This window comes from Lemur catta, chromosome 1, assembly GCF_020740605.2.
Source record: "Lemur catta isolate mLemCat1 chromosome 1, mLemCat1.pri, whole genome shotgun sequence".
Taxonomy (NCBI): Eukaryota; Metazoa; Chordata; class Mammalia; order Primates; family Lemuridae; genus Lemur; species Lemur catta.
In genome coordinates this window covers 2,586,169-2,598,605 of record NC_059128.1, presented here as the reverse complement: position 1 = coordinate 2,598,605, position 12,437 = coordinate 2,586,169, and the positions used below count along the sequence as shown (strand labels likewise).

Here is a 12,437-nt window from a genome sequence, read left to right as displayed (position 1 = left end):
GCTCTAGGGCTCTCTAGCACTCTAGGGTGAATATTGGTAAGGATAATTTATTGTATATTTTGAAAAAGCTAGAAGAGGATTTTGAATGTTCACAACACAAAGAAATGATAAATGTCTGAGGTGACGGATATGCTAATTACCCTGACTGGATCATCACACATTGTATACGTGTATTGAAATATCACTCTATATTCCATAAATATGTACAATTATTATGTGTCAACTAAAAAGAAAAGGGAAAAGAACACAAGAGTAATTGTTAAAAGTTGTCCATGTTACATACAAGTGAGTGGTACACATACTAAAAATTAACGTTAAAATTAGTGCAAACTTCTTTAATGAAATTCAAAATTGGACCATGTGAGACATATAAAAATTTACTTTCTATTTATTAAAAAACTGTTCTGAGGGGACAATCCTCTAGCTTTAGTTTCACGCCTCTATTTTCCAACAGAGTTTCTAAAATAATGTCATTTGAGTGCAGCCAAGCAAAAACTTCAAACTGTTTCAATACTGCTAAGTCATGCTCCATCCACAGTGAAACAGAAGCAGCGTGTCTGGGATCTACCTTCATATTTTGTCTGACAGGAACCCTGGTACTCATAAAGCGCTATGCATCTGGCTTAACAATCATACACCAATGTAAACATCCTGTGTGATTATCACAAAAGCCCCCTGCGGTAAAGGACATAAATCACTTCTCAATTCCGGATCGTGCCTTTGATTTATTCCCCCCACCAACACTGTCGATTCTGAAATGGTTTGTAAAGCTTATCAGTTATGGAAGAATAATCCTGGATTTCGATAGAAATCAACATAGCTTTCAATTCTAACCCTGCAAATTTGACTAGCGTAAAACAAAATGCAGCCCCTCATCCACTGCATCCTGTCCTCAACAACGTTGCTATTTTATGCAATCGGGGAATCCACACTGCTGCTCAGGACTTTGCCACGACTGCTTCTTAGAGACCAGAAGAGAGCAGGTTATCGCTCCATTACAGACAAGTACGTCTTCAAATTGCAGGGTGGACTATGGGCTTTTAAAGTCTTAACTGAAACTTTAACACAAAATCTAAGTTTCGAAAAGAATGGGCATTTCAACAGAACTGAAATATGAGAGGCTTTCTAAATAATAATCAAGTGACTACCTTGGAACCTCATTCCTAACACCTGCTCTGGGCTTGCCTAGCAAGGAATTCACAGTTCACTAACTGGAGGGGTGGATTCGAGGCGCAGTAACCGAAAGTGACAGTGGGGCACTAACGAAAGAGCACTTCTCCAGCCTAGAAGAGAAGATGCAGACCCCACCAAGGAGCGCTCTCAGGAGGCCCCGAGTTACACAGTAATTTGGTGCTTCCTCTTTCTCCAAAGCCGGGAGCCTGAACGCCGAGGGCAGTGACCGTCCGAGCTAAGCAAACAGGCGACCGCGCCTCGCCTGAAACGGTGACTTGGCTCGAGACACACAGGCTCGTCCTGTCGGCAGCCACGCCACCCCGACTTTCGGAGAAAAGGCAGCACTCGGGATAAAGACCTGGCCCAGGGAGTGGGAGGAAAAACAATTCATTCCCCTTAATCTGCATTTCTCTGACTAGTAAAACAAGAAAACACTCCTCAAGACCCAACGACGGGCGTTCCCGAGGAACGGGAAGAGCGGAGAGCAGACCCCCGAGCCAGGGTGCGCGCCCGCCGCGGGGAGAACACGGGTGGACGCCTTCTCCCCGGGAACGCGGACTCGGGAGCGGTTGCAGGAGACAGCCTCCGCGAGACCAGGAGTAACCGCGACGCCGCAGCCAGGCGCAGGCCGGGCGGGGGAGGGGACCAACCGCCATCTTCTTCCTAGCGCCCAAACCGACAAAGCGCGGCCCCCCGCCTGGGCCGTTCCTGCTCTCGCGAGACCCGAAAGCTGCGCCGCGAGGACCTCTGGGAAACGCGAGGGGAGCGGGGAGGAGAAGGAAGCCGGGACCCGGGGCTGGAGGCGGGCGGAGGCCGCGAGTGGAGCCTCAGGAAACAGCAAGGGCGGGGAAAAGCGCGATTGACGCAGCATGCGGACCAATGAAAAGCGGGCTCCGGCAGGCCTTCGGCCAATGGACAGACTGGTCTGGTGCGGGGGGCGGGCGCTCAGGCCGAGGGTAGCTTGAGCGCGGCGGCGGCGTTGTTCAGTCAGAGCGAGAACATTCCAGAGGTGAGTCCGGTGGAGGGGCGGTGGCCCCGCGCCCCCTGCCCAGTGCTCCCCGCCCCTTCGACCCTCGCGGGCCGCTGGCTGGCGGGGAAGGCGCCCTCCCCGACCCGGCCGCGGCTCACGGCGCCGTCTCTCCGCGCCCAGGTCGCCAGGCTCCGGCGCTGACGGGTGTGGACCCCGGACGTCGCTGGGACAGCCCCTCCCCGCTGCTCGGCGGCGGCACCTGGCCCGGCCGCTCCTCCGCTGCGCTCCGCCGCCGCCTCCGCCGACTCGGACTCGGGTTTATAACGTGCCTCACTTCATCCCAGTCCCGGGCGAGCAGCGTTGGGTTTATGTCTTTATTTGACGAAAACGGTGAGTCGCGGGCGCGGCGCGGCCGGGGACATGGCGGCCGCACAAGATGGCGGCGGCCGCCGCGTGACCCTGCCGCGGCGTGTGGCGCAGTTTGGGGGGGCGGGCCGGGCGGCGGGCCCGGGCCCCGCGGCGCCCCCAGCTCCCCGCCCGGCGCCCCTCGCCCCCTCCTCTCCCCTGCGCGAGCGCGCGCCGCGCGTGCCCGCCGCCGCCGCGGGCTGAGTCAGGCCTTCCTGCTGCAGTTGTGAGTCATCGCGCGCGGCGGGGGCGGGGGCGGCCCGAGCCCCGGCGCCCTCGGCCCGGTTTCGTTTCCTTCCTCCGCTCTGCTCCCTGCCTGGGGCCGCCGACTCGGGGGGGACACGCTGCGAATGTGCCCCCACGCCCCGGCCGCTCGCCACCCCCTTCGCAGGGCTGCCCGGGACGGCCTTGCCAGCCGCTGCCCAGAGGCCGGGGAGCCGTGGTAGCCATGGGAACGAGGGCGAAGGTTAACCGTTGTTTGAATAGCGAAGAAAAGGGAGAATAGGTCGAGGTTGGACCTTGGCGTTCTCTTGCTCTCCCTTACTTAACGCACACTCCAGTGAGACAAACGTGTCGTATTAAGGAAGTGCTGCTTTGAAGTAAGCCGTGGTTGCTGAAGCAACGATGTGTTACCCAGGACAGTCCCATAGTTTCCCGTTTTAAAATGGTGGCTAAGGGAGGATGGAGGTATATTTGAGGAAATTTTTTATTAAAGCAGGCTTGGGTTGGGGGAGGAGAGGCTTGTATTAATTTTTTAGCAGTTAAAATACGGTCCCTACACAGAAGCAAATCATTGACCTGCTGATTGCCTTTGGTCTGATATAAATCCACAGCGGCTGAGGCAGCACGGTTTGTTTTTATCAGGCATTCCCCACCAGAGTTACAGCTGAATCAAAATGGAGGCCTTTTACGTTCCTACAGGTGTGCCCTGTTAATAGGGGACTGTTAGCTGTTTTGCATGTGAACTCAGATGCTTTTTAACATAGAATTAATTAGCACAACTTACTGGGATGTTAAGCAACGTGTTCCCATTCAGGAATGATGTTAAACTTGGGGGAATTTTTGCATGTTTTTCCAATTTCTCTTTCAGAGCTGTTGCGCAGCCATTGGTACCTGTATTGGGGAAACATAGCGTACAAGCAAGAAGCTTACAGCCTCAGTGGCGAAAATTTTTTCATGTCAGAGACCGAGAACTCTTGCAGTCGTTTATGTCATCCCTTCTTCTCCAGACAGAAGATACCAAAAAGTTGCAATCAAAGATCTCTTCATCGTATTGATAAAGCCACTAATAAGCCAAAATGTCTGTCAACGTCAACCGCAGTGTGTCAGACCAGTTCTATCGCTACAAGATGCCCCGTCTGATTGCCAAGGTAATACTGACCTTCATTTTTGTGGGAAGTTGTTAGTTCTCTTCGTAGATTTTTAAAGATTGCATCTCACAGGGAAGACTGCAAAGTTAAAATTCTTATTTCCTTTAGGTTGAGGGCAAAGGAAATGGAATCAAGACAGTTATAGTCAACATGGTTGACGTTGCAAAGGCGCTTAATCGGCCTCCAACGTGTAAGTAAAGTTTGGAGAAGCCTGAAAGGGCGTATTATGGATACAGTCTTTGAACTGCAGAACTTGACTAAATTGTATGTTAATTAGCTTAAAGGTTGAGTGTGGAACCTTCCACTTGAAATTAAAATTTATTGATTATCTTAAGTTTACAAAACTACTAGGGCAACACATTTGTTTAACCCAATAATTAAAAAAATAATGATGTTTGTATAAATGTGGATGAGTAGCCAAAGATTAATGTAGTTAACTATAATGACTCAGCCTGGTTTTTTTTTTTTTCCTCTAAATAGATCCCACCAAATATTTTGGTTGTGAGCTGGGAGCACAGACCCAGTTTGATGTTAAGAATGACCGTTACATTGTCAATGGATCTCATGAGGCGAATAAGCTGCAAGACATGTTGGATGGATTCATTAAAAAATTTGTTCTCTGTCCTGAATGTGAGAATCCTGAAACAGATCTGGTAAGTAAGTGCCTTTGAGGTTTTGCAAAAGAAAAATCCATGTATGTTTTTTGATCAGTTCTGTGATACCACTAAGTCATATTCCTGAGAAGAACGGACTTAATTGTGAATAAGATGCAAAACTTCAAGTTCAGACTTTTTTAAAGCAAGTCACTGTGAAAAAATTTCTTTTGTAAAGCTGGTATTTTAGATCACTTCTGAGGATCATGTATTTTCCCAGAATTTTCATCTTATGAATGACATACTTGTTTTTACTTTTTTGGCAGCATGTCAATCCAAAGAAGCAAACAATAGGTAATTCTTGTAAAGCCTGTGGCTATCGAGGCATGCTTGACACACATCATAAACTCTGCACATTCATTCTCAAAAACCCACCTGGTAAGTCTTCATGATGAACTCTAAGATCTTAACATGAAATAACCAGTTGTTGGAAACAAGTGAAAGGTCTTTTGTTACAAAGCCAGAATATAAGGGCCTTTTAATTCTTGTATCATATTTTATTAAATCTGAGGCTCCGTTGGAAAATGTACTATTATTTTATTTACCATTGAAGGTGAAAAAGAGGCTGCCGTGTATATCATGCCGTCATTTTTAAGGCAGATCGTTTTAGAATGGATGAAATTATTATAAAACAGACTTGTGTTGGGAACCTAGCGAAGGATCTACTTCTGGTACTGTTTTGTGAATGGGGGCTTGCCTCATTAAATTTAGGCGTTTTTAGAGATTGCAAGCAACACTCTGTGGCAGATGATCACAATTGTCTGACACAATTTGAGCTTGCTATAGCAAGAAAGTCTAACCTATTCCGGTGTTCTCTCTTGGTGAGATAAGCCGTTATATAGACTTAAACAGTGTTACAGTTATTGGCTTAGCTGGGTTTTGAGGTAGGGCCCTGTTCAAGTTTATGTGAGGGATGGTGAAGGGGTCATCCACCGTTCACTACCTGGTCATCTGTGGCGTCACCAACTTGTCTTAATCTTCCCCAATGGTTAATACCCCCAGTATTTTGTCATTGCATTCTTAGCCTGCATTTCTCACCTGTGACGAATTTGGTTTTGTGAGAAGCCCCTTAGAGTTATAGATTGTGTTATGTAGGTTTTCAGAGGAGATCCATAGCAGAAGGGCTGAGCTTTAAATGGGCATTGAGGTAATGTTAGCTATGGAACTAAACTTTTATTTGCCTGTTTTTTCTTACAGAGAATAGTGACAGTAGTACAGGAAAGAAAGAAAAGGAAAAGAAAAATAGAAAGGGTAAAGACAAGGAAAATGGCTCTGTATCCAGCAGTGAGACACCACCACCACCACCACCACCAAATGAAATCAGTCCTCCTCCACATGCTGTGGTGAGTGCAGGGTTGATGGCGTAGTAGGCACTAAAATTGCATTAAAGTATATGGCGTTTGGTGGAAGTGGATAGTGTGATATTACAACTGTTTTTTTTTTTTTTTTTTTGAGACAGAGTCTCGATTTGTTGCCCAGGCTAGAGTGAGTGCCGTGGCATCAGCCTAGCTCACAGCAACCTCAGACTCCTGGGCTTAAGCGATCCTACTGCCTCAGCCTCCTGAGTAGCTGGGACTACAGGCATGCGCCACTATGCCCGGCTAATTTCTTCTATATAGATTTTTAGTTGGCCATATAATTTCTTTCTATTTTTAGTAGAGACGGGGTCTTGCTGTTGCTCAGGCTGGTCTTGAACTCCTGACCTCAAGCAATCCACCCACCTCGGCCTCCCACAGTGCTAGGATTACAGGCGTGAGCCACTGCGCCTGGCCTACAACTGTATTTTGGATTCCAGGTGTTGGTTGCTTGAATTAAATGGAATGTATTTTGGTCACAAATGAACTTGATGCTATTAACTTGACAAAACCTTTACTATTTTTTCTATTAAGGACTTTGACCAAACATTTTGTTTTGTAAACAGGAAGAAGAGGAGGATGATGATTGGGGGGAGGATACGACTGAGGAAGCTCAAAGGCGGAGAATGGATGAAATCAGTGACCACGCAAAAGTTCTGACACTCAGTGACGATTTGGAAAGAACCATTGAAGAGCGCGTCAATATCCTGTTTGATTTTGTCAAGGTAAAACATTGCGTTTATCTATAAATCAGTTTCATCTTAACCTTGGGCTTTTAGATATTTATGATTTTCAGCTGGGTAATTGGTAAGTAACTTTCGTGATATCTTTAGAATACTCTAATGCAAGGCTTTTTTTTAGCTTTTCTGTTGATTCATTAAATATTTTTTTGAGGGGTGGTTCCAGGCACTATCTTTAGCAATTGTGTATCATTTAGAAATTAAATTCAAAGGCCAGGTACAGTGGCTCACACCCAAAGTCAAAGGTAATTAGGAGGCTGAGGCAGGATGATCACTTGAGCCCAGGAGTTGGAGGCTGCAATAAGCTGTGATTGTGAAGAAATTATAAATTCTTTTTTTTTTTTTTTTTTTTTTGAGACAGAGTCTCACTTTGTTGCCCGGGCTAGAGTGAGTGCCGTGGCATCAGCCTAGCTCACAGCAACCTCAGACTCCTGGACTTAAGCGATCCTACTGCCTCAGCCTCCCGAGTAGCTGGGACTACAGGCATGAGCCACCATGCCCGGCTAATTTTTTTGTATATATATTTTTAGTTGGCCAGATAATTTCTTTCTATTTTTAGTAGAGACGGGGGTCTCACTCTTGCTCAGGCTGGTCTCGAACTCCTGACCTCGAGCGATCCACCTGCCTCGGCCTCCCAGAGCTAGGATTACAGGCGTGAGCCACCGCGCCCGGCCGAAGAAATTATAAATTCTATCAGAGAAATAGGTCCATGAGAGCAGGGACTAACTGGTGTCTCAAGCCTAGCAAAGTGTGTCTCCATTTCACTGAATTGTTTCCTTTTTATTTGCAGAAAAAGAAAGAAGAGGGTATTATTGATTCATCTGACAAAGAAATTGTTGCTGAAGCAGAAAGACTGGATGTTAAAGCCATGGGCCCTCTTGTTCTGACTGAAGTTCTATTTAATGAGAAGATTAGAGAACAAATTAAGAAATACAGGCGCCATTTCCTACGAGTAAGCTAATTGTTTTAGATTCATAAATGAGATAACAGCTGTGTGACCTTGGGACCGTCGTTTTAACCACCTTTGCTCGTTTTTTTTGTCTTCCTGAAAGTGGAGATAATTGACCCGCCTTACAAACCTGTGAGCATCTGAAAATGCTGTACATAGGCCCTTATAAATAAATATAGGGATTTTTATGCATTGACCTTTTTGAACTTCTGTTGTGTGGGCCATACCCTTAAGGAACAATTTTAAGGGAATGACTACTTGGATACTAGAATTGTCGACTTAGAACATCTAAAAAAGCTTGTTAATGCCAAGATGTCTATTTGCAGTTTTGTCACAACAACAAAAAAGCTCAGCGGTACCTTCTTCATGGTTTGGAGTGTGTGGTAGCAATGCATCAAGCTCAGCTCATCTCCAAGATTCCTCATATCTTGAAGGAGATGTATGACGCAGACCTTTTAGAAGAGGAAGTCATCATCAGCTGGTCAGAAAAGGTGGGGAATACGTAGTGGGCTCTTCAAGTTCAAAGTATTAAGACAAGAGCTGTTGATTTTTTGGATGAAGAAGTGATTTCTGGTCTATGTTAAAATGCAGTCCCTGAGCTTGACTGGTATAACTTGTAGGTGCTTCCCGCTGTGTCAGCTTTGTAGTCACAACAGCAGAAACTGCTTTAGAATGTAATAAACATGTGCTGACTATGTCTATTCTGTTGAGGATTCAAGATTAAGATACGACCTAGTCCCCTCAAAGAGCTCAGAAGAGGGATTATATAAATCCAAAGTAAGTTAAAGTTCGCAACTAAGAAAATTGTACTGAACATTTTTTAGGCCTCTAAGAAGTATGTCTCAAAAGAACTTGCCAAAGAGATTCGTGTCAAAGCAGAACCATTTATAAAGTGGTTGAAGGAGGCAGAGGAAGAATCTTCTGGTGGTGAAGAAGATGATGAAGATGAGAACATTGAGGTAAACACTGGGGAAGGTGTTGAATATGGTGTTGGTGATATAGGTGTTTGAAATTAAAAGGTTTATGAGGAGTAATATAAAATGGCAGCTTTAGGTAACTTCAACTTTAAGTTGCAATAAAATACAGCTTCTCAGTAATTTGGAAAATCATAATAGGGTGATGGAAATTCCTCCTACCCCCAGATGTTATGGTCTATGAAAACTAAAAAAAATACTGTTAGACTCTAGGGACCATGTCAGATAACTTTTAAGTTTTTCTATTAACAAAACTGTTTCGTGAAGAATGATAGCTGTATCTAGGCTGTTTTCTTCTTTGTGACCACAATTTATATTGATTTATTTTATAAGCAAGTTTATTGGGACAAAGGTTTATAATCAATAAAATCATTTTTTATCAGGTGGTGTATTCGAAGACTGCCAGTGTACCGAAAGTTGAAACTGTGAAGTCTGATAACAAGGATGATGACATTGATATTGATGCCATTTAAAGGGATGGATGCAACCTAGCTTAACAATGTAATGCTGCAAATTTTTCTCATTTATCAGCCAGAAGTGCAACATGTATGTGCAAAAAGCTAAAATGGCTTAACATCATGCTACACTTTATACTAAAAATCTCTTACTGTGAGTGGTCTGTAATTAAGCCCAATGAGACATCTAGGGAGTCCATACACAAATCAGTGGGCAGATGTAGTTTGCTTATTTATAGCATGTTTCTTTTTGAAAAACTAGTGGTGGACACATTTGGATCACATTTATACAGTTATAAAAATATTTGATTTTGGTCATTCTTCAGATTTTTGGCTCTGAATGACTTAAGCTGAAACATTAGGCTCCTTTTTAAAATGTTGCATCATCATTTAACTGATAGCATTCTTGGAGCCTGTTAGGTATTGTTAGGTGCTGAGACTGAAGGAGGTCTTAAGCAGAAGGTAAAACAAACTTGTAATTACCTTATTTGGCCATTAAGAAATATAGTACTTCATAAGTTTCCTCTAATCCCTCAAATTGGCATCTGGTAATGTTTATTCTGAGGTAGACTGATAAATGATAGTACAACATCTTACTGAGAAGTAAAAATGTTCTGAGTGTCCTATAAATAATTGTAAGAGCAGGACTTGAAATTTGAAATTGTGTTTTTCAATTTGTGTACACTTGCCCCCAATTTGTAGTCTCTGAAGTCATGTGCATTGCACGTTGGATGAGCCAGGGAAATTATTACATTAACAAATAAGCATTTTATGTGTATGTAGTGGTTGCTTTGTACTGAGATGAAAACTCACTTTGGGGTGTGATTAAATATTAAACTATGATTTTTACTTGGGGGAAACAGGAAAAGGTGCACTTATTGTCTAGCAAAAACAGCATAATTTTTCAGCTTTTATCCTTATGGTTTAAATTATAATTTCAAAATGTTTAGACTTTATCTTTTGTTCAGTGTGGGTTTCTTTTCCCCTTATGGTTTGTTCTTTAATGCCTTTTACATTTGGATGTGTAGCTTATTATGCTTTTTAGATTTTGGTTGCTATCTTGCCAAAATAAGTGTTACTGTGTTTCAAACTTGATATTTTTCCCCCCAAAAAATGTCTTATTTAAAAAGAAACAAAGCTAAAAGCATACTTCTAAGTCAGAGCCTCTATTTTGGTGTAAGACTTGGGATAATTTTTACTTCACATTGAATATATCCAGGCACCCAAGAAGTCTGTGATGATGGCCACTGAGTGCAAGTGACAGGGGCCTGACCCAGCCCATCTAGGGCTTTACATTTGGACACATGAGAGTTGATGACTTGTGAACTCCCTGCCCAATTGGCTGATCTAAACTCGATAGGGGTTCTTGATGATATTTGAGTAATCACCTTCCAGGGAAACACTTTACTGCATTTAATTCTTTGCTACAAAAAGTGCACAGTGGAAATTGAGAGTACATATGGTTAGTTTTGTTTGGAGCACTGGCTTGTATCATTCACCTGTCATTTCTTTGTGACCCATCTCAACAGATTGAAACCTTAATGTAAAATTCTTTTGCATTGAAATTATACAAACATTTGATGTAATAAAATCTTGTTAGCTTGATATCTGAAGGAAATGAAACCTAGCCATCTCACTGGAGAGGTAAGAATGGGTCTCCAGCTGCCTTTTGATAGACTGGTGAGAGTGGAGCAGGAGCCACACACCCAGCGGGGAATGTGCTTTGACACACCAAAGAGAAGACGTTTTTGCAAATTCACATGTTGCCTAGGTTTCAGATTCTTGCTGCAAGGCCGATTTGCTTTCATTAACTAAAATTCTGGTGATCTAAGCTAAGTTGCATTCAGCATACTCGGTGTCAAGCTAATGAGGTTCTGTTATAAAGCTTTTACTTTTTAATCTGAAGGAAAACATGTTCAGGGCTTCTAAACACTAAGAAAATTTTGGCTTAGACCAGTGTTCAGTCTGGTGCCAAACTTCCAATGGAGTTCAAATTCATATAACCTGAGCTTTTATTCACAGGTTATCCTAATAGAGTAATTCTTCACTTTGCTCTATTGAACTGTCTTAAAATTTCCTGTTTCAAACAGCTAAGTTACTTGATTAAAACAATGTTAAAATTATATTTTTGTCTCTGCTTTAATATTAACATTAACCTAAGTTTTCATTTTATAATGATCAAAACATTGAAATCTGCCCCGTTTTGTAGCTGCTGCTTTGGATTTGTGTTGGACATTTCCTTCTGCAGTTAACACTTGCCAGCCCCACTCAAAAAACAGATGTTGCTCATTGCATTGGGTCACTGGCTTTCCTTAGATCCTGTGGTCTTGTTCTGTGAACCGAAAGTCCGCCTCAATTTTATAGTTCCTGAAATCTGACAGGTACTGACTAAGGAATTCAGAATTCTAATACATAGCTATGTAACTGTGAATACAATATATATCTCTAGTTAAGAATGGGGGATTGGGGAAGATAGCTTTCTAAGCAAGTCCATTTTGAAGTTGACAAACTTAATAAGGTACTAGTTCAGGTCCTAAAAGTTTAGGGAGGGACAGGAGGTATTCTCTGTAATCAGTGCTTCTTGGTGAGGGGAGGAGTTGGGGTGTTGAACCCTGAGCTGTTTCTTCCAGTGCACCAAGCACTGACTCCAAGCCTTTGACCTGGGATAACTTACAGCTGGCCCTCCCCAAAGAGCAGGTTACTGAAGTAAATTTGAACCTCTTTATTTTCCTTTAGCTGAATCCTCAAAATGGTCCTGAGGTGGAGGTACTGTCATGGTCATTCATCTAGTCTGACTCCTGTACCCAGCCGCTTTGTCCCTCTTGCACTGCTGAGATGTGTTTAAAACCAAACAAAAAAATTTTGTTTGTGTAGAACTTGTTTTTAACAAAACCACCAAACCATAATTAAGATAGTTTAAGTTTCCTTAGCATGTCTACAAACTGTGCTTATCTGGTCAACTATTTTCCTAATTGCCACAGCTTTACCTACTAGTATTCCAGAGTAACCAAAAATACACAAAGTTGGCCCTATTCCTGCATTGTCTTGAATTTTTGAAATTTCAGCCTTTCTGACCTCTCCAAATTTTCAGAGCAATCTCGGTACCAGGAAAAATGCTGCGCTAACTGTATCATGTGCCACACGATCCCTCCTTCCTGAGGGGACAGGGAGTCATTCTTTTGTCTCTGTCCCCAGTACTCCACACGGACCTTGGTTCATAATGATGCATAGGTGGAGTGACGGACGGATGACCTGCCAAAGGCCTCATTGCAAGTTGTGTACTGGTGTGACCCTGTAAGCGTTTGTCAGGTGGGAGCTCAGGGCTTATATCCACCCATAATAGGGCTCCCATCCTGGCCTAGAAAATGTCCTTCATAGAAATCAAGTTTCTGT

The 12,437-nt window shown here is 43.5% G+C and overlaps 1 protein-coding gene and 1 non-coding gene across 3 annotated transcripts; both read left to right on the top strand.

Moving 5' to 3' along the window:
* Positions 1-1,919: 1,919 nt before the first annotated feature.
* Positions 1,920-11,167, top strand: EIF5 (eukaryotic translation initiation factor 5). 2 transcript variants are annotated; one of them, XM_045560366.1, is made up of 12 exons: positions 1,920-2,182; positions 2,324-2,533; positions 3,778-3,918; positions 4,027-4,108; positions 4,399-4,571; positions 4,838-4,949; positions 5,769-5,914; positions 6,493-6,651; positions 7,457-7,618; positions 7,942-8,106; positions 8,440-8,574; positions 8,973-11,167. In XM_045560366.1, the coding sequence occupies exons 3-12, from the start codon at positions 3,847-3,849 to the stop codon at positions 9,060-9,062; spliced, it is 1,296 nt and encodes a 431-aa protein (XP_045416322.1). In that variant the 5' UTR covers positions 1,920-2,182; positions 2,324-2,533; positions 3,778-3,846; the 3' UTR covers positions 9,063-11,167. The 2 variants fall into 2 exon arrangements, with proteins under 2 accessions (XP_045416322.1, XP_045416321.1); XM_045560365.1 differs by having other exon boundaries at positions 3,639-3,918.
* LOC123630866 lies at positions 5,300-5,424 on the top strand. The gene has a single exon (XR_006732807.1). It is a non-coding gene; the product is annotated as a small nucleolar RNA SNORA28 (small nucleolar RNA).
* Positions 11,168-12,437: the final 1,270 nt, after the last annotated feature.